This window comes from Corvus hawaiiensis, chromosome 6, assembly GCF_020740725.1.
Source record: "Corvus hawaiiensis isolate bCorHaw1 chromosome 6, bCorHaw1.pri.cur, whole genome shotgun sequence".
Lineage (NCBI taxonomy): Eukaryota > Metazoa > Chordata > Aves > Passeriformes > Corvidae > Corvus > Corvus hawaiiensis.
Window position 1 is genome coordinate 9,789,291 of NC_063218.1, and position 19,275 is coordinate 9,808,565.

The 19,275-nt window shown below is 37.4% G+C and overlaps 1 protein-coding gene across 5 annotated transcripts in view; it reads right to left on the reverse strand.

Annotated features, from left to right (window-relative positions):
* TDRD9 (tudor domain containing 9) overlaps positions 1–19,275 on the reverse strand; it is a 70,351-nt gene that overhangs the window by 36,662 nt on the left and 14,414 nt on the right. For 4 of the 5 annotated variants that reach the window (XM_048307812.1, XM_048307810.1, XM_048307814.1 and 1 more), the window contains exons 2-7: positions 15,229–15,335; positions 8,340–8,437; positions 7,665–7,886; positions 5,536–5,658; positions 3,130–3,210; positions 120–284 (exon numbers count right to left, since the gene is read on the reverse strand). In XM_048307812.1, the coding sequence (XP_048163769.1) occupies positions 120–284; positions 3,130–3,210; positions 5,536–5,658; positions 7,665–7,886; positions 8,340–8,437; positions 15,229–15,335 (796 nt within the window). The remainder of the gene's footprint in view (positions 1–119; positions 285–3,129; positions 3,211–5,535; positions 5,659–7,664; positions 7,887–8,339; positions 8,438–15,228; positions 15,336–19,275) is intronic. The other variant, XM_048307813.1, reaches the window with a different exon arrangement.

The following is a 19,275-nucleotide window of genomic DNA, read 5'->3' on the forward strand; positions in this document are numbered from 1 at the left end:
TTAATTCTTACCTAGAATTGCAATATAAAAGTGGTTATACGTCATTTTATTACACAGTTGTCAATTGACTGTTCCAATTTCTTATTACGTCCAAAGAAATGAAGTTGTATTTACAATACCTGGAAATCAAAATTTTCCTTCAAGTCATCAAGATAATATTCTTCAACTGCAAAAGGTCTGCCTTCCACCTTAAATACACAGACTGGATTCAGACCATTATGAACTGGAAGTGCAAAGTAATCAGCTAATTCTTTAGAGTTGATGGAAGCAGACATCAATATTATCTGTTAAAAAAAAATGTACAGCAAATGTAAAGCATTAATTTTAACACAAATCATCCTGCTACATGGGAATCTCCACTTCCTCTTCATGCTAAATGGTCTAATTCTGGTTACTACAGGTATGCGACCTAACTATATTGAAGATAATCAAACTAAAGGCTTAATGTACCCTAGCTAGCATGTGGAGAAAGGTAAGCACCTGTAAGAGAATGGCTCAGGCTAGAAACCTAGGGCAGGCAACATGGTTAAAGTTCAACCAAAAACATACAGTAATCTTGATAAAGATATCACCACCCAAACCAGAAATGCCATAAAACACAGGACCATCCCCCGTACAAAATGCCAGGAAGACAAACTAATGAAGTGGGCATTGTACCACTGTGCTCAGCTCCAAAGCACATGTAAAGCACAAGAAACACATGGAGAGGGCAGGCTAAACCATGAAGTTTTCTAACATGATCCTGAAAGAAGAAATTTGAAAGGATGTAATTCTGCAAATATATGAAACCTGTCCCGCTACAGCATGGACTGCCTCATGGCTCAACAGACAGTGGCTCACCTACGTCAGTCTAATGGGCTAAATCTAACCTCCCATGAAGGCTATCAAAACAAAATCCAATCTAAATCTGCAGTTACAGGCAAGGAAAACTCCTATCCCTTCTTCTAGACAATCTTTGTAATCTCAACTCTAATCTGCATGGAATCCTTCCAAAGTAGAAAGAAATGACAGATTCTTAACAGAGTGCCTGAAGGATCACATAACTGAACCAAGAGTTTTATTTACTCCTAAAACAGAAATTCAACAAGCACATACCACCAACACAGCACATGAACACATCAGAACAGAGGGTAATCAAAGAAGACAGTTCAAGATCAAGCAGTCCAAAACCACTTGTACAGCATGGATACGTCCCAAGACCCACTAGATGATACCAAAAACTGTTACTAGTCACTATGGAAACTAGACTATTTGGTCTGACCCAAGAGAGACACTCTTTAACAGGTTCTCTTTCAACAACCCTATCCCAGTCAGATCAACCTCAGAACAATCCAGTGTCTGCTCTGTGACCTAAAAATAATAATCTGCAGCAGCCATCTGCCAGAAAATCCAGCATAGTTTAATAGTTTAGATAGTTCAGCAGGTAGATCTTGTCCTCAGTACATCAGAATCACTCAACTAACTCCTGTTAGTTGATGTAATGTTGAATTACCTGTGACTTCTGAGGTCTGCAACAATCAAACCAGGAAACAAACAGCTCACATGTATTTCATACCACCCTGAGTTAAAAATGCTTTGTTTCCTCTCTTAAATAGGGATCCTTATACTCTTTTGTTTCATGAATCCAGGGAGGATTGGAGGAGAACCTTACATTTTCTAAATGAATTTGCCACATCAAAGCTCCCCTTCTCTACAGAAAAGGCAAGAAGTAGGAGACACTGGGCTTAGTACATAAATTCAAACTGAACAGCCCATTCCACTCTGCTAAGGGCCAGCAAGTGAGATCAAGAGTTCACCCTTCTTCGACATGAAGAAAACTCGAAGGGACATCCCCCCAGCTCTCTCAAATACAAGCCTCTCTCAGGTTTGTAGGATATTAAAAAACTGTCATCTGCAGAAACAACTGCAGAGAATAATATAAAGAGAATAAAATTTTTCAGTGACAATTTTGAGATTGAAACGGAACTATAGAGGAAAATGAACAATTTTTCAGGAACCTCAAATGGAAAAATGTTTTCTAACAGAAAAGATGACAGGGCCTGTAGGGATCCCTGCCATTGAAACCAACCGGATAATCAGCATCAAGGGCAAACTTCTCACCAATTCAGTTTGATCAAATTATTGCTCTTCTCAGTAGGCAGAGCCAAGTGCTAAAAAAGGCTGAATAGTTTCACATTACTGTCTCTGAATTTAAAGACAAGAGTTTTCTCTAAAATCTAAATCAGCGTGAAAAGGGATAAAAAGTGAAAGATGTGAAGTCCACAGCCCTATGCCAGGCCCTAAGCAAAATGAAAGGACACTTTCAGTGACAGCATGTTTGGAAGATCTAAAGACTGAGTTTGGATCAATGTGATGGACTGCACATCAAAACACACATTCCCTTCCAATGGCAACAAAACCACCCAACCTAGACTCTATTTTGAACAGAAAAATTTACATTAAACAACTGAAGCACTTGAGAGACATGTAGTCTCACAAAATATCTGCAGTCCCAAATAGGCTAACTCAGTATCTTTCTGTGCAGCTAACTCCATCATGTGTATTTCGTTTCTTACATTTCAAGAGTTCATTACTTTGGGACCCCAAAGACTAAACACGCCATGCTAAATGTCTGCAAACTTTGCTTTAGTACAAAGCAGAATTGCCGAACATGCAGGAAAAAACCTCAGCCATGTTTTACTACCAGTTCTACCCAGAAGTTGCAGTACAGCATTTCTGGTCTTTTACTATTTCTTCAAATATGTTGTCCCACTTGAACAAAAAGGCTCACTTATTTCCAAGAGTTAATGCTACCATTTTAACCAAGGATAAGCACTGCCCTCAATACCCAATATGTAATTCTAGTCAAATATCCATCGTGCAGTTTTTAGCCTTAAGCAGGCTTTAGAAACTAATGCATTTTAACATGAGGGGAAAAAAAAGAAGTCTCTCAGAACACATTACAGCAGCCAGGAAAAGAATGCCCCTTAGCTTGCTTACTTATGAGGAGTGGCAAACTAAATAATATTTTAGTAAAAAGTAGTAACATAGTAATTGGTTGCAAATTCTTTAGAAATAGGACCCTCATAGATAAAAGACATGCAAAAATTTTCTTGCAAGAAAAAATAGCAGAATTCAGTTTGAACCCACCTTTACAGACTGTGAGTTTGTACACAACAGTTTACGGGTCACCAAGAGCAAGAAATCAATTTCTTCTGTACGCTCATGCACCTGGAAGACATTGTCAAAAAGAGGAGGATGAATTAATGAAAATTAAATCGTGGATAATCTCTTACTTTTCTACTCAATTTTATGCCTTATTTTACTAACTTGGAATAACAGTATGTTTTCATAAAAGAAAGCATACCTTTTGAGCCTAGGCATGTTAATAACACCTTGAAATCCCAAGAACAGTCTTCGGATGACTACAGCACCCTTTGTGAAAATCATGTCACTATTAATTTATGAAAATCTAGAATAATGACTAGAGAATCAATCCTGAGCTCTAGCCACTGGTTCTACTAGAGCTGATAGTGACAGATTAAGTCTATGATACAGATGCTGGGTATATCAACTGTACTGGTAAGATCCCAAATGATCCAGGGACTGTTTTGGTTTGTCTGAAAACTAAGCAAATCAAACAGATGTGCCTCATTCCCAATGGCTGCCAGCTATGATCCAAATACACAACTGCTTTCTAAAACATTAATTTATACCCAATTCTTTATAGATCCTAGCACCTCAGCCTTCTGACTTCTCCTTAGAGCTCAGCAAATGCTTCTTCCCAACACTACCCATGATGACCATAACCCTTTCTTGAATTACAGTTTAAATATTTTAAGTGCAGCACCTTTTTCTGGAGTTCAGCCTTCCCAAGTCAATATTCATCTCCTGCAAACTAATTAGCCATTTCTAACATAATATAAAGATAAGATTTATACTCAATACTGTCCCATTACAAAACCAAACTTAGCTAAGGTAGTTTTCAGGCTACCAGTAAGGTCTCATTGTAAGATGTCAAGACTTTTGGTCCTAGTTTCTTTAAGTATGTTCCTAAATGTCTGCAGTACTCTAAGAGAGATGAGACCTGCAATTCTGTCATGGAGAACATTCAATTGTTAAAAACAGTGACTGTGGGCACAAGATCAGAATCTCTGTAGTAGGTGTGGGGGAAAAGCTGGCATATGGCAACAGGAGGGACTAGAATTCTGGCTGGGGAAGCAGAACACACATACAGTCTTCACAGATGAATGCTGCTGAAACCAGTGATACAAGCCAATAGCATCAGTTCAAATTACAGCACCCAAGAAAACAAAGTTTTAAAAACCTCTGCATAAACCCATTCTCCTACGTAAGGGGCCAGAAAACCTCACTCATTAATTTTTGCATGTAATTAATAAATTTTAAAACTAAAGGAATAATAACGCTCTCAGTGTATACACCTTCTATGGTTCAACTTTTGAATCTACATTTAACCTGCATTTCCTTATTAAAGGAAACATTATGGTTTCCAACACTCTGCTAATACTCTGGAGTGCTCAAATCTTTTCCAAGACCACTGATATGATTCTTCAGGCTTTGAGGTTTTTTTGTTCTTCTGTCTGTTTAAATGAAGTACTAAATTTCTTCATACAAAAATGTAACTAGTTGCCTAATCTTTTCCAGATTTCCAATGTACTATTTCAAGTGCAGTCATGACAGTCTTGTTACTGTAATAGTCTAATGGTACACTAAGTACTGTCTCCCTGATCCTCAAATATCCTAGAATTAAAGTAGCTCTCAGCTACAATACCAGTAATAAGATAAAAAAGAAAAACAGCATTTATAAAAAAATACAAGCTAAAACAAAACACAAAACCCCCCCCCAAAAACAACCAAAACCAACCCCAACCAAACAACCCCCCTCCAAAGCCCTCCCCTCAAAAATCCCAAACCCGCAAGTCCTCTTCAGTATCACTACACCCCAAGATGTCACACATCTTACATGTGATTTACATTCCTGATTTGTGACCGCAAAATTTCACACCTGAATATGATTAACAGTCAAATATTGCTTTCCACATAAAATAAGTATATACATATGTAAAAATACACAAATTACAAGTGTATTTTCTTTAGCTTTTTAGTGAAGTGACAGCAACAATAATGAAATCCACATGAGTGAACTGTACCTACAGCCAGGAGACAGAACTTTCACAGAGATATTTTTCGGGACACACCTGAAGAACAGACTTTGTAATATCCAAGTAAGTGAAAACTAGCTGCCTCCCCCTGACAGGCCTAGCTGGACAGGTTCCTGAATTCCACAAGATGGATTTCGAAAAACATTTCAAGGCACCTGTATCAAAAGTTAAGCATTCCCAAAAACCCTCCCCCCACCCTCAGTTCTAAACTTGTTTCTCAAAGGAACGCTGACAAGCCTATTTCAGTTACCTTAGACAACTTATATAAAACATCTTTAAAAGAAAATGTCTGCATTTCTCTTTTCTTGTATGGTAAGAGACAAAAGAGAAGGCTTTCTTAATATGAAAATTAAACTTACTTCCAACAACTTACTTCATCAATGAAAATATGTGTGAACTGAGTGAGACTCCTGGCAGAAACTATTCTCTGAAGAAGAACTCCAGTTGTCATATACAGCAACCTCGTCTCCTTCGTTGAAACGTTCTCTAAACTTAACTAATAGCAGTAAGAAAAATACATACTAGCTGGAAACAGGTATTTAATGTAGTTACAGAAACATGCACCTGAAAGAACTCTCAAAATGAAACACAGTGTAAACCCATCAAATTACTTACTCAAACCTGCACAAGTCTCTGTACAGAAGTGTTATTACCAGAACCAATTAAATGGTTTTTCTTAGGGGTAAATTTTTAAAAAATTTGAAACTCCAAAGTTTTGTGAAGTATCAAAATCCTTTACTGGGGACTTTGGGCAGAGAATTCTTCAAAGGCTTCTAAAGGTACAACCATACACGATTCTTGCCATCGATATGAAGAGCAAGAAGAAGATTTAGCCAAAATGTAGCTACTTACAGGACAGGAAAAGGGAAGAGGTTTAAGTTATCACAGAGACCAGGCAACATATTCCTGAAAGTTCTACAACCCTATGTTAAATAGCAGATTTTTGAATTCTAAAGTACTTCTGTAATTTTAGCTCTCTCACGTGCAACCTGCCCAACGCAGGAAGAGCTGTGACCATTTTTTCATGTGCAGCTTTACATCAGCCTAGTAGACATATCTGTGCTCCACCATTTCACTCTGTTTCTGCTCAGCTCACACAAGTGCTGGTGAAACAAACACAGCACATCCACATACACTGTCCTGAAGACAGTCTGGAAGCACCACTTTATATGTCTTGGACACTCACTAGCCTAATGACTCAATTTAGCAATTTTATGACTAATTCAAAGCATCAAAAATCACAACAAAAGCTTTATACAGAAACTACTTTGAAAAAAACATTATACATAACTGTCCTTGTTTTCACTGGGATAGAGCTAATTTCTTCTTAGTAGCTGGTACAGTGCTATGGTTTTGGGATTTAGTAGGAGGATAATGTTGATAACACACTGCTGTTTTGGTTATTGCTGTCGTGTATAAGATGTGGCACAGAAGAAAGCAGATATGGGTAACAGATGAAGCAGAAGCCTGACGCTGAAGAGCCCATGCAATGAACAACTATCACAGTCAGTTAAAAATCAAACCCCCCAGATCTGAAAACTGTACAAAAATCAGATTTAAGGGTAACAAAGAACACCTAACACACATAAATGGCACCACATGTAGCACATTAGGAAGTAACCTGAAGTTGCAGACCCATGAAGAAGAAGAAAGCTCTATATGCATGTCAGCAAACATATATATATTACCTTAAGTGGAAGAAAGAAAGGAAGAAACAACAAGAAACAGAATGAAGCACAGAGGAAGAAAAACCCAGCAAATATTCCTCCCAGTAGAGGACTCTAGAAGCAGACAACTCTTCAGGAACATCCCTCCCACTGTCAACACCAGTGCGAACGCACTGGCCTGAGGAACCAGAGCAGCTCATCCAGAGAGTTGTGGCCCAACTAACAATGAAACCACCATTCCCACAGCTTAGTGTGGGTACTGACAAGGAGCTGATCAAAGCACCAGGACCTGTGACAAAAGAGGAAAGTGGCATCAAGTTTACAAACAGAGGGACAGACCCGATCTTGAAGCTGAGTTCAACAAAGCAAAAAGAGGAGACAGATTTAAGAGAAAAACACTAGTTCGAGTTTTTCTACACGTTAGAAAGGAACAACAGGATGTTCACAAAACAACCTAATCATAAATGCATGAAAGTTTTGACAAATCTGACAGGTAAATGTAGTGAAGTCAGATAGATAAACTGTGTTATTCAAGGAGTTCAAAGGAAAAATGACAGAATACAGTTCTCCTGCAACAATTCCAGTGATTAATAATGTAGATGTGTCCAATGCAGACAAATATTTCTGTTGGGAGTGCCACCAGGATTTATATCTGTTCAAATTTACAAGTTGATTACAAGCATTTAGCAGGAGACAGATAAAAAATAGCAACTCCACTTAAAAAGCAGATTCTCTAATGTTCCTTTAGTATGCTAGATTTGCTTACAAGCAATCAAGAAAGAATACACAGTACGTTTTAATGCATTTTAAAACACAATTCGAAGGTTTCTCATACCTGGTATCCTACAAATCCACCTAGTGTCCACGATCGCTCCTTGCTAATCCACCTGGCAAGGCTGCTGGCACTAATTTTCCGAGGCTGGGTAACAGCAATGTTGCAGGGCATAGACTGGCTCGTGCAATAATCCAAAATATATTGTGGAATCTGTGTGCTCTTTCCACTGCCAGTCGCTCCTTCTACAATCACAACTGAATTGTTCTGTATCAGAGACACTATCTGAAACAATTTTTCAAGAAAACTCGTAAGTCTACAAAACAACTCAAAACAGGGTTTTAAACAGATTTGAAATAACAACAGCTTCCAAGCCACAAAGCAAGTTTCTCCAAAACACTGTGCCATCTTTTCTATCATCTTGTAGGCATCTGGAGGTAACTGGAATCCTAAAACACATTAGAAGATCACAGAAAAGAATATGGGCACGCACTCACGTACATATTCTACATGAATGCCTATAAACAGAAAATTTAACAGCAACATTTATTCCTCTAAGAAATTTTATGCAATGGTTTTGTAAAAAACTCGAGTTCTGTACAGCGTTTAAAACAGCAACAGAGGTTTCCTTTTAAAAAACAACAATAACAACACCAAACAAACAAAAAACCCACCCCAAAGCCACAACAAAACATTACTTTCAGATTTATTCCATAGGAGAAAGCACACTGACATTACCTTTTCCCTGTGTTTGGCTGTAGGCATATCCAAATATTTACACTTACTTATTGGTATAGAAGTTGAATCACTTGATTCACACTGAGACAATGAAGTACCTAGGCACAAAAATAACCAAGAGTAACTTACTTCAATAGAGAAAGGGAAAGACCAGCAGGAGATTATGACAACAGTATTCGGAAACCTAACTTCTCTAAAATGTGAACCGCATACTTTAAGTATTAATAGAATTAATATTTTTTAGTATTAGTAAATTGAAGATATTTTGTGTTTATGCAACTGCTGTTTTACTGGAAGGAGCTCCGAGAAACATTGCTTCTATGTGTAAACCACCATCAGTGAAAAGGATGTATACAACTCTATATGTTTTTCTCTTAATTTAAAAAACTGGATTTTTGCAGTTTGCATTACAACTGCCAATTCTACCTGTAAACCTAAGAATTTTTTACAATACTGAAAAAATATGCCTTATTCATATTGAATTGTTGTTCCTCTTGAAGTCTACTAGAGCCACAGTACAAAATAAGCCATTTATTGACAGGAAGACCATTATATTTCTACCACTTAGCAATTAAAATAAATCTGGTTTTAGCACCATGATAACCTTTCAGTGTGGTACTACACTCTGCAGTCTCTTGGCAGGAGTTAGTCCCCATTGTCACTAGGTAATACAGGATACAGACCCTTCAGTGCCAGCGTGAGCTTCTGCTCAGAGGTCTGCAGTTGGTTTGACCATGAAAAACAAAAGAACAGGTCTGGAGGTGTAGAAGGGGAAAACCTGGACAAGGCTGTGGTAAACAACAATTCTGCAAGTTACAATTAAACAATTTAGCTAAAAAACCCACAGCATAATGAAATCAAAAGTGGAAATGCTTTCCACTTCAAAAGGGTTTCACCAGGTATTATCGTGAAATGGATACTTACATACAGGCAGTAAAACCTTCTTTTTATGTTGTTATTTCTCTAAGAAATACAGTAGCTAGACAGAACTCTATTATTCTTTTTACAAAGGCAATAATTACTTCAAAATAAAGGCTACAGCCTAAATACTTGACTGCAGTTACAGCTCCCTTTCTTTGCAAAGGTTCTAACAATCTCACACAGCAGTGAAGCAGAAGCAGGCAGAACAGCATCTTATCTCTGTGCCACACTTCAATGTGTTCCAAGCCCCCAAATTGTCTCAAAGTGTCAAGGAATACAAATTAAGTTATTCTAACACTAAAAAACAAAGCCCCAAAAGCTGGACAGCTTACTATGACAGTTTAATAATGCACTAAAAAACAGAGTTCTCCTAAAGCCACATTCTGCAACAGGAAAAATTCTTTTACCTGGACTCCATAATGCAACAGTGAAAGGTGATCACTGCACAAGGATCTACTTTGCACTACTGAACACAAACAAAACCAGAACCTGATAGCACCATCCTTTCAGAATATTAACTGTCATTTAAAATACTTTTGGTCAAGTTTATAAATATATTCCCCAGAAAAATTCATATATATAGCATTCTGCCACAGCAACTCTGTACAAAGGCTGAGTGGCTTCCCTCTGGCACAAACATGTCACAAGTGAGACATCCATAGCTGTGTGTGATTTGACCAACGCTGGAAGAAACCCCAAGCTGCTAGGGAACAGATCCTAGTGCAAGCAGATTCCTGCTAGAGCAACATAACCTTCCCACTTCTATCCGGTTTTCAAAGAAACAACTGGAATTTCAAAAAGTTAAAATGTTAAAAGAACAAAGTAGCAATTTTAAAATAGTGCTTATAAATAAGGAGGGAGGCACAAAAAATTCAAATGGTAGGATTCATGTAATAACCCTCTGTAATTTAGTACAAACCCCATTGTATCAGTAAGAAATCATTAACCTAAAATTCAATTAAGAATTTTATTTAAAAACCACAAAGGAACAAACCAGAAGTAAAGAAACAGCTGCTAGTATTCATGTACCTGCTGAGAAACAATTTAACTTTGTATATATCATCTTTTTCACTGACGAAACCTAACTTTTTTAATACTGCTTTTTATATAACAGTTCTAAGACAGCAATATCTTACCCTCTCCTAAGTACAGGAATTTGTAAAAAAAAAAATGATACCAGAAGTAAATGGTGATTCAATGTTAGCCACAATCACCATATAGAGTTTAAGAACTGACGGCCATATAACCATGCTTCAAGTACTACACACTGTGTGGTTTGGGGTTTTTCTCTTCAAGACAGGTCTTCTGTGCTTAAACTGAAAGAAACATTACTGAGTTTGCCTGGGGAACTAATACCATGACAACTGTGAGACTTCTGCCTGGAGAGAGAACAGTTTTGGGCCTCAGCAAACTGGCAACTTGAGATGAACACTGGCATGACCCAAGCAGCAATGAAAATACCCCACCCTAACAAACTGAGGACAAACTCCACCTGAAATCTATTATGATCCTTAGTAAAAAACGTAACAAAATGAAATTGGGATGGGAAACTTGAGTAACCATCTTAAAAGACCTTAACACTTTCACCTTTATTTTTTAACCATGAAAGTCACTGTTCTGAACCATGAAGACCTGCTGCAGAAGAGAACATTTGAACGTACACCCCTATGAAAAGTTCCAAGGTTATTCTACTGATTTAAAAAACCATTCAACTGTGGACTCTATGCCATACAGTGGAACTATCTTCAAACATTTGGGTTTGCTTGGGGTTTTTCTTTTTGATTTTTCCTATCTAATGTGTAATAAATCCACCAATGAGAACTGGTCTTCAGAAAAGCAGGTCATTCCTGCCAATATAGATGCACCTAAAAATTCAGCTACAGGTCTACAGAATTATCAGCAGGAAAAGCACAAACTTTTGATTTTTCAGTTGCTTATACTTTCTGAAAAGCATTATTACGACCAGTACAACTGACCCAACCAGTGCACACCTTCATAAGGCATCATGCTCTAACCTGCACCTTGGATTCTGACATACAGAGAATGCAGTATTCTTCCAACCTGAAAACAGTAAATTGAGGAAGCATGCAACTGCCCCCCATGCTGATTTAGGATAAGCAAAATATTTCAGTGTCTAAGAAGCGTTAGTGCCAGTCCAGAATGAATAATATTAATTTCTCTATCCAGAGTCAGTGCAAAAAAGAAACAGAAAAGTTGGTTATGGGGAAGACGAATTTGCCTGTTCACTTCCTTTTCAAGTACTATGGAAGTCCTGTAGAGACGTCAACTGCCATGACTAAAACAGCCTAGCGCCTAGAGCAATTTTTCAGTATCTCAGTAATCACAGCAGATGTACTCCCTCTGGTACCCATTTCCTGAACTGAATTTGAAGAGATCCTTTAACATAAGATTAGATTTTTATATTCACCAGTTCTGGGAGAAGAGGTTGCACACCTGTATTGCTATCTGCCACTAAGCAAAGTAAACGAGATGCTTACAATATACTTGAAAGTACATGTTAGATGAATCAAATGAGATGCTTGTTAAATCATTCATCATTCTTCTGCTGAGCTACCAACACACAAAGTGATTACACTTTGCAAGGAAGCTCATAGGAAAGGAAAGCTACACGTAACAACAACTGGCTGCCACACTGAGCCAAAAAGCAAAAGGACTGCCCACAACATGGCGCTACCTGAATTAAACACCAAGTACATGAAGCTGCTGCTGACTGATCCTTGATGAGCTTAATCCAGAGAATTCCTAAGAAAATACTTGTCTGGTGAGACTTCTCTACTGCAATCCTCTTTAATTTGAACATTTTATATACAGAAGGTTTTGGGGGTGAGGATCTGTCCTACAATTAATCCTCCTGGCATGCATCTTTTCTGAATTCAGTTTCTTATATATCAGAAACAATGTTTAAATTTCTTCTTTCTCTCTGAAAGCAATTACTTCAGGTGGAACCTAGAAGGCCTCCAGGAAGACATCCATTTAATGGCATGAAAATCATGAAGACCAAGAACAGAAAAATAATGCTGCCACCCACAAAGCTTCATGAAAATAATGCTGTGTCCTCTAAAGAAAGAAAAAAAAAACAAAAAAACAAAAAACAAAACAAAAAAAACCAAAAAAAAACAAACAAAAAAACCACACAAAAAAACCCAAAAAAACCCCAAAAAAAAAACCCAAAAAAAACCCCCCAAAAAAACCAACAAAAAAACCCAAAAAAACAAAAAACCAAAAAAACAAAAAAAAAGAGAACTAAGGATTTTAGACGCTTTCTGAAGTGCAAAACTCTAGTCTGTACAGCTCAAAATTCCCAAATTTGGAAAAAAATATTTTCTACTAGGTGGTTAAACTGGTAAGTGTCCCATACATCAAGCTCTGGAAGGTTTCTCTCTGCACAACACCCTAGGACCCCACTGAATCAAAAGTGTGTGGAGCCTGGAAGAACCAGTACCAAATGTGAAATGAGCCTGGTGGGCCAGGGAAGAACTGCTAATGCTCTACTTGTTTTGGGTAACAGTTATGACAAAGAATTTTCTTCTGCTTTTATTTAATCACTTCAACTTTCTTTTCACAGCAGTATCATTTCTACCATGTTCTGCAAAAGCAGAACTCTAAATGCAGTTCCCTGATGATCTGTTTCCCCAACACAGAAGCAGATCAGGCATTTCTGTTTGTCCTCTCAGTATAAAAGCATATGCTCTTTCAAAGAAATTGGAAAGCACAAGATTTAAACTCAATAGAATTTCGTCAAGTAACAAGGCACAAGCAGTACAAACACAAGCAGTTTCAGTAACTGCAAGACTTAAAACAGGCTATCAATTTGCACAGAAAATATTGCCTATAGTTAGAACAGCAACTCAGAGAGAAAGAAGCTACAAAAGGGATACCAATTCAGAACCTTCAGAGCAAATCAGTTTCTCATGTCCATGTGAAGGTTATTTCTTGACTACATTTGTACTCAACACAGCTCGACTCACAGGTCCTGGTCTAGATAAATCCTTCATCAATTATGACAATTCTCATGTTCTTGAGGAAAACATACCCTTCCAGATCAACATAGCTGATAGTTACAAATACATCTTGAAACTCTTGAAATCTGAATGATGAGCACACTACATTAAGAGAAGAGCGGCCTCAAATGTGGAACAACATACACATAAACTATGAAATTAACAGTACAATTCTTATGCTACTTATGCTTTTTATTCTACTATCCTAACACAGTATTTCTGAGTCTATCTGTAAGTCAAAGCTAATAGCAGTAAGAACCAGGATTTTCTGAAGTTTTTATGTTATCTAGGTGGGATTTGGCAGCTCAGCCTCAGAACGCCGTAGGAATGTTCCAGTCCTGTCACTATCCAGTTTGCTTAAGAGTCTGCCACTGGATCACATACCGCTGGGAGCAGAGAGCACTGATGAGAGCAGGCAGGCATCAACACTGCACGAACAGCTCCTGAAGCAACTGAGACTCCAGACAATGAGACAGACAAAGAACAGAACAGGGAGAAGGGGGGCAAGGGACTGAGGAAAATATCTAACAGATTAATAGTAAGAGATTACGTAATATGCCAATACTTTAGTGGTTTTTTAAGGTTCTTTGCTAACTAGATGCTGTTTCAGTAAGTTACAAGTGGAAGGTGAGAATAAACATTAGAAGGTATAAATTTCAAGGACAAATATTTTAGGGTAGACCAAAAAAAAAAGGTATTTATAAAATAATGTACTAGGATGACTACACAGAAGTATTTCCTAAAATGCCTAAATTACAATCCTGTTTCTTTTACAGAAGGAACACTGCTAGCATCAGTCCCATCCAAAGTCATGCTAATGACTTTGGCTGCTAAAGTTACTAGTCTATTTTTCAGACAGAATTCTGATTTAATAGGTAAAAGGTATTGAATGAGCTATGGTATTTCCTTGCATTAATCAATACCACTGTATTATTAAAGAAACATCTACAAAACTTAATCAACTTGTTGCTATCTCTCCTTACCTAGCAAAGCACATGAAGGACTAGGGAATACTACATTCCTGAACTACAACATGGGAAGCTCCTTCCAGTCTCTATTCCCCCATTTCTACCTTTTAATACCTCCTCTCCCACAGATTTTATGCAATGTCAAGGGAACAAGAGACAGTATTTTGTGGTTAGGACAGAAGATGAGACGCACTGCACGTGGTGAACTGGACAAGGGCCCCTACTGCATCTCAGCTGAGGACAGATCCCACAAGCGGCTTCATCAGCCTGAGTTCCAGAGGCCAGAGAATTTGCAGATGCACTGAAGGACAGTAATTTCTAGAAAATTTCTTAATTTGTCACATTTTGGTACGCCAGCAAAGGTATACAGAAAGTATTAAGAGAACGACACACAGACCGATAAAACATAAATGTCCTTTTCTCATGAAATCAGCTACATTAACAAATTTGGAAATTAAGAGGCACAGTAAGAGTTTGAAGCTGAGCTGCCCTGACAAGTGAGTCAGCCTTACATTGCTTTTACCAGAGCTCCTAGAAAAGAAGTGCAATCTAATTTCTCTCTAAAGGCAGCTCAAAGCAACAATCAAGAACATAGAGAAATACAAATAGAAAATGGGAAAACAGAACAAAGGCATGAATCTAGTGAGTAGTGTCTTTTTCTTGTAGATTTATTTCAATCACATATCTACATTTACCAATACAACAAGCCAGATGTGTGCACATTTATCTATGCAACAGCATTATACATTGTGGTTTCCAGAGAATGAGGTGTTTACTTTTTAATACCATGCTTTATATATAACAAACTTTATATAACTATATAACAAACTATATAACAAATGCACATACCTCATTAAGCTAACAAATACATTCATAGTTTTGTTTAGAGAAGGAGATAGGGTAAAGACAACAGGGAGAAAAAGGACGGGTTTATCTGAGTTTGTAATAGGAAGCAAATAATTTAATTTCTTTTTTTACCTGGTTTATAGACATACTGATCATTTCCAGCTACATTCAGCTCTTGTTCCTCTGCTTGTCTGTATTTTTTAGTATATTCAGTTCCAACGCTCTCTGAGATAGGCAGTCTGAAGAGGAAAGGAATAATAAATCAATAAATGCTTCCTAATCCAAGTCTTTGGTATCTCTGGAAATAACAGCATTATACAGGAAGTTCTCCATGTCATGCAGGAACTACTTCAATGAACAAACTTCAGAAAAAAAAATTAGTCTATGCATTAAGATACTAGCCTGAGGAAAATGCCATATTAAATCTTTTTGTTTAGACTCAAGAAGACTGAGCTCCCAAAATACCATCCTTTAAGTCTTCAATACCGAGGAATTTCTCTTCTAACGAAAGACTACAATTTCTTCTCAACAAAGATAAAATAGCTCCGTTTCATCAATTCTCGCCACATACAATTAGGAAAATACATTTAGTTCTTGCATGATTCCCTGTGGACAGGGGAAGAAGACAGGAGGAAACACAATCATCTCAACTGCTTTTAAGAATAAAATTTTGACTTGAAGCCAAGAAATTATGGTGGTCAGGGAAAAAAACACAATCACCTGATCACTGAATTTTATGGAAATCTATTACACACAAGAAATGTTACTCATGATATAAATGTAATGAAATTAGATTTTAAAAAGTCTCTTCTACATAAACAGTGTGAAGAAATCCACATGAAATTCACTAGAGAATAACATATCATGTAAACAACAATTAACTGTATGGTTATTAAATCACAGATGAACATAGAAACATAGAAGACTTTTGAACACATCAAAAGTAGGGGTTTTTTAAAAAAATACAAACTAGGGGTTGCAATTACAGTTTTGCACATTAACTTAAACGGGGCCCTGTGCCTTTCCTAGGCAGCAATTCACTAAGGCACAGCAAAACCGTTTCTGTGTCTTATGAAAGGACAGTGCTGTGGAAGTCTTTATTTCTTGACCCAAAAAACAGGCAACGCTGACTCCAAGGACAATGACACTGAAAGCTACATGAGATTTTTAACATGGCACTATGTCACACAGCCCTCAACAGAGGGAAATACCCATGATTCTGATGCCACAGAGCACCCACCTTCTCTGCCAAGGCAAACTCTGTGCCAGCTTGGCTCTGCTACAGACAATTCACTCAGCCCAGTTCAGAACAGAACACTAAGTACTTATCACCTACTGCTGCCAACACAGTAGGAAATAGTTTCTGATCCAATTTTAACAATATTTTGGGCACAGATCTACAGCAATTTCCCCCAGACCTAAAGTATTTCTTAATGCAAGATTCAGCAGCCATCTGCACAATGGCTACGTGAGCAACAGCTACCTATTTCCAACACTTGCATAACTCAAACCCTTCTGAAACACTCCTCAAAAGGTCTGAATCTGAGACAATATATACAAAAATTCATATACAGGATATCAGACTGCTTGCAACGTAAGTTCTACCGAGTGTATATTTAACACAAATAAAACCCAAAAATTCAATTACGGTATCAAAGTCAAGCACTCAGTAGCTGAAAATACCATAATGAAGCTTGGCTGCACAATCTCACTTGAGCAGCATTGTATGCACACACTGTACAGATTCTACAGATCTAACCAATTATTTTTTCACTTCCATAAACCTGCAGCCTCACTGAGTGCACTGGACACACATATTCTGAAAATAAAACCTGGTTATACAGTAAATGTAACTTTTCCTTAGACTCTCCATGAGAGGAAAAGCCATCCAGTGCAAGCAGTCAGTGCTGTCACAGAGGAGCAGGTACTGCTTGTCAGAGCCCTGAGCAACAGCAAGCAAATCACTGCAATAGAAAACTCCCACTGAGGAGCTAAGGCTGGGAAGGGTGGGACTGTGCACGTTGCTTGCAGTTAAGGCCTTGCAGATGCATCAGTATTAAGCAGCAGCTGAAATCAGTTAAGGAATAGATAAGGAACAATAATAACTAAATAAATAAACAAATAGACATATTAATTAATTACATCTCCTGGAATTTTAAGACTCTTAAGCATTTCAAAACAGGCTCCCAGAAGTGTGTGTGTGTATATATATATATATATATATATATATATATATATATATGTGCTTTCAACCTTTGCCTGTACAACTTTCCTGTACAACAAGGAAAATGAGGACAGCATGACCTCAGTCATTTGTGAGAATAGGTGGTTTTTTTTTTTTTAAATATCTGAATATTTTATTTCAAGATTTAGGTTTTCTGTCTTCTGAAAACAGCACGCAGTAAATAAACCTCAGGCTACACAATGAATAAACAAGATATTCAATAGCCAGTCGTTAGGAATGAAAATTGCACACTTGACTTACCAAATCAGGCCCCAGTCTTGAGAAAAATAATATGCAACTGGAAAATTACATATGGGAACATGAAATGAACAAATAAGCTTTGCTGTATCATTTATTGATGTTTTAATGCTGTACCTTTCAGCATCAATAAAATTAAAAGCTTACAGAATAACGGGGGGTATTAAGCAAAATGGAAAGAAATCCTTATGAAGCCCCCTGGAGCTCCCCTACATCACCAGAATGATAGACTCCTTCTAAGTAATCATTAATATGCCATCAGTGGGAGGTATCATCCTATATACCTGGAGAAAGAAATTTCCCTTAGGTGGAAATCTAATGATTTTAAACAAAATTTGCTGACAGCAAAAGAATAACAAGATTCAGAAATTCAAATCAATTCCAGGCTAGAGAACGGCTATGCTAATGAAGGCACTTTTCTGGGTTCTACTTATGAATCCCCTGTCTGTTCCATACACCAGTTATTTCTTCCCCATTTCTATTCTTCCTGACAGTGAAAACCTGCCTTTGGTACACCTGCCATGTTACAGTACCTATTCCCTAGGCTTTCCAGTTTCCAGCCTTTTCAGCTGCACATACAAAACAGCCAAAATTCTACCAAATTAAGAAGCAATAAAAAGCATTTTTGTGACTAACACAATCACTGAAATTTCAAGTCACAAACTGAAGGAAATGCAGGAGATTTTAAAATGAGGGGCAAGGAAGAAAAACCAGAATATTTAAAAAGTAGGTGAACTTGATCTTATGCATATCAAGGGTGTATTTCTTTCTCTAAAGGAGCCAGATTTCTATGGCTGAACTTGCAACCATGTGACACTGTTCACCCAAAGTGGACAAAGGCAAACAAAGTTATAAAGTGCTGAGAACACAATCAGTCAGTGACTTCACTCAACAAGTAACTCTTGCTACATCCTCAGATCTACCCATGAAGGTGTGTACATTTCAAGACCTACCTATTTTCAGAAACACTCTCAGAAGTAGCAGACAGAACTTTGAGCCTGACAAGCAGTGGCTGGCAAGACCCCTTCCATCCAGGCAAAGAGGTGCACTCCTCTGCTTGGAAAAGAATTAACACTGTCTTACGAGGTAACAGGATTCTTTCCTCACTTCGTATCATGTGGTTTAACTACGGTAGCATTTTTCTGAAATATGAGTAATCTTGGTACACATGCCCAGTCAAACTAATTTTGAGCATTTGATTGAAACAAGGTATTTTTAAACACAAAATTAAATACAAGCTGCCACTTCAGGGGAATTACTAGAAGGGAAACACAGTTTGACACCAAAAATTGTTGACACATTTGATTGTAAATGCTTTCAAATACACTGACGGTGCCTTTCTTTAAACAAATTCAGCTAGAGAAAGGTCTTTCTTTTCTTCAAGCTATAGAATGACCTCTAATAAATCAACAAGGCCATAAGAGAGTATACTGAGTAAATAATTGTATTTGAGCTCTTGAAATAATAACCACCAAAGCATTTTTCGCATACATTCAAGTTAGAATCAACAGCCCAATCTCAACCATAACTATGACAGGTAATTTGTTTGGCCCTTTCTGATGACATAAATTAACTACAATGCCAATGCCTACACTGAACACAGTTAATGCTTCTGGAAGAAATGCTTAAAAAAAGCTTTATTAAACTAACAGAGATATGTAATCTTATTCCCTGAAAAAAAATAAACATTGCTTACG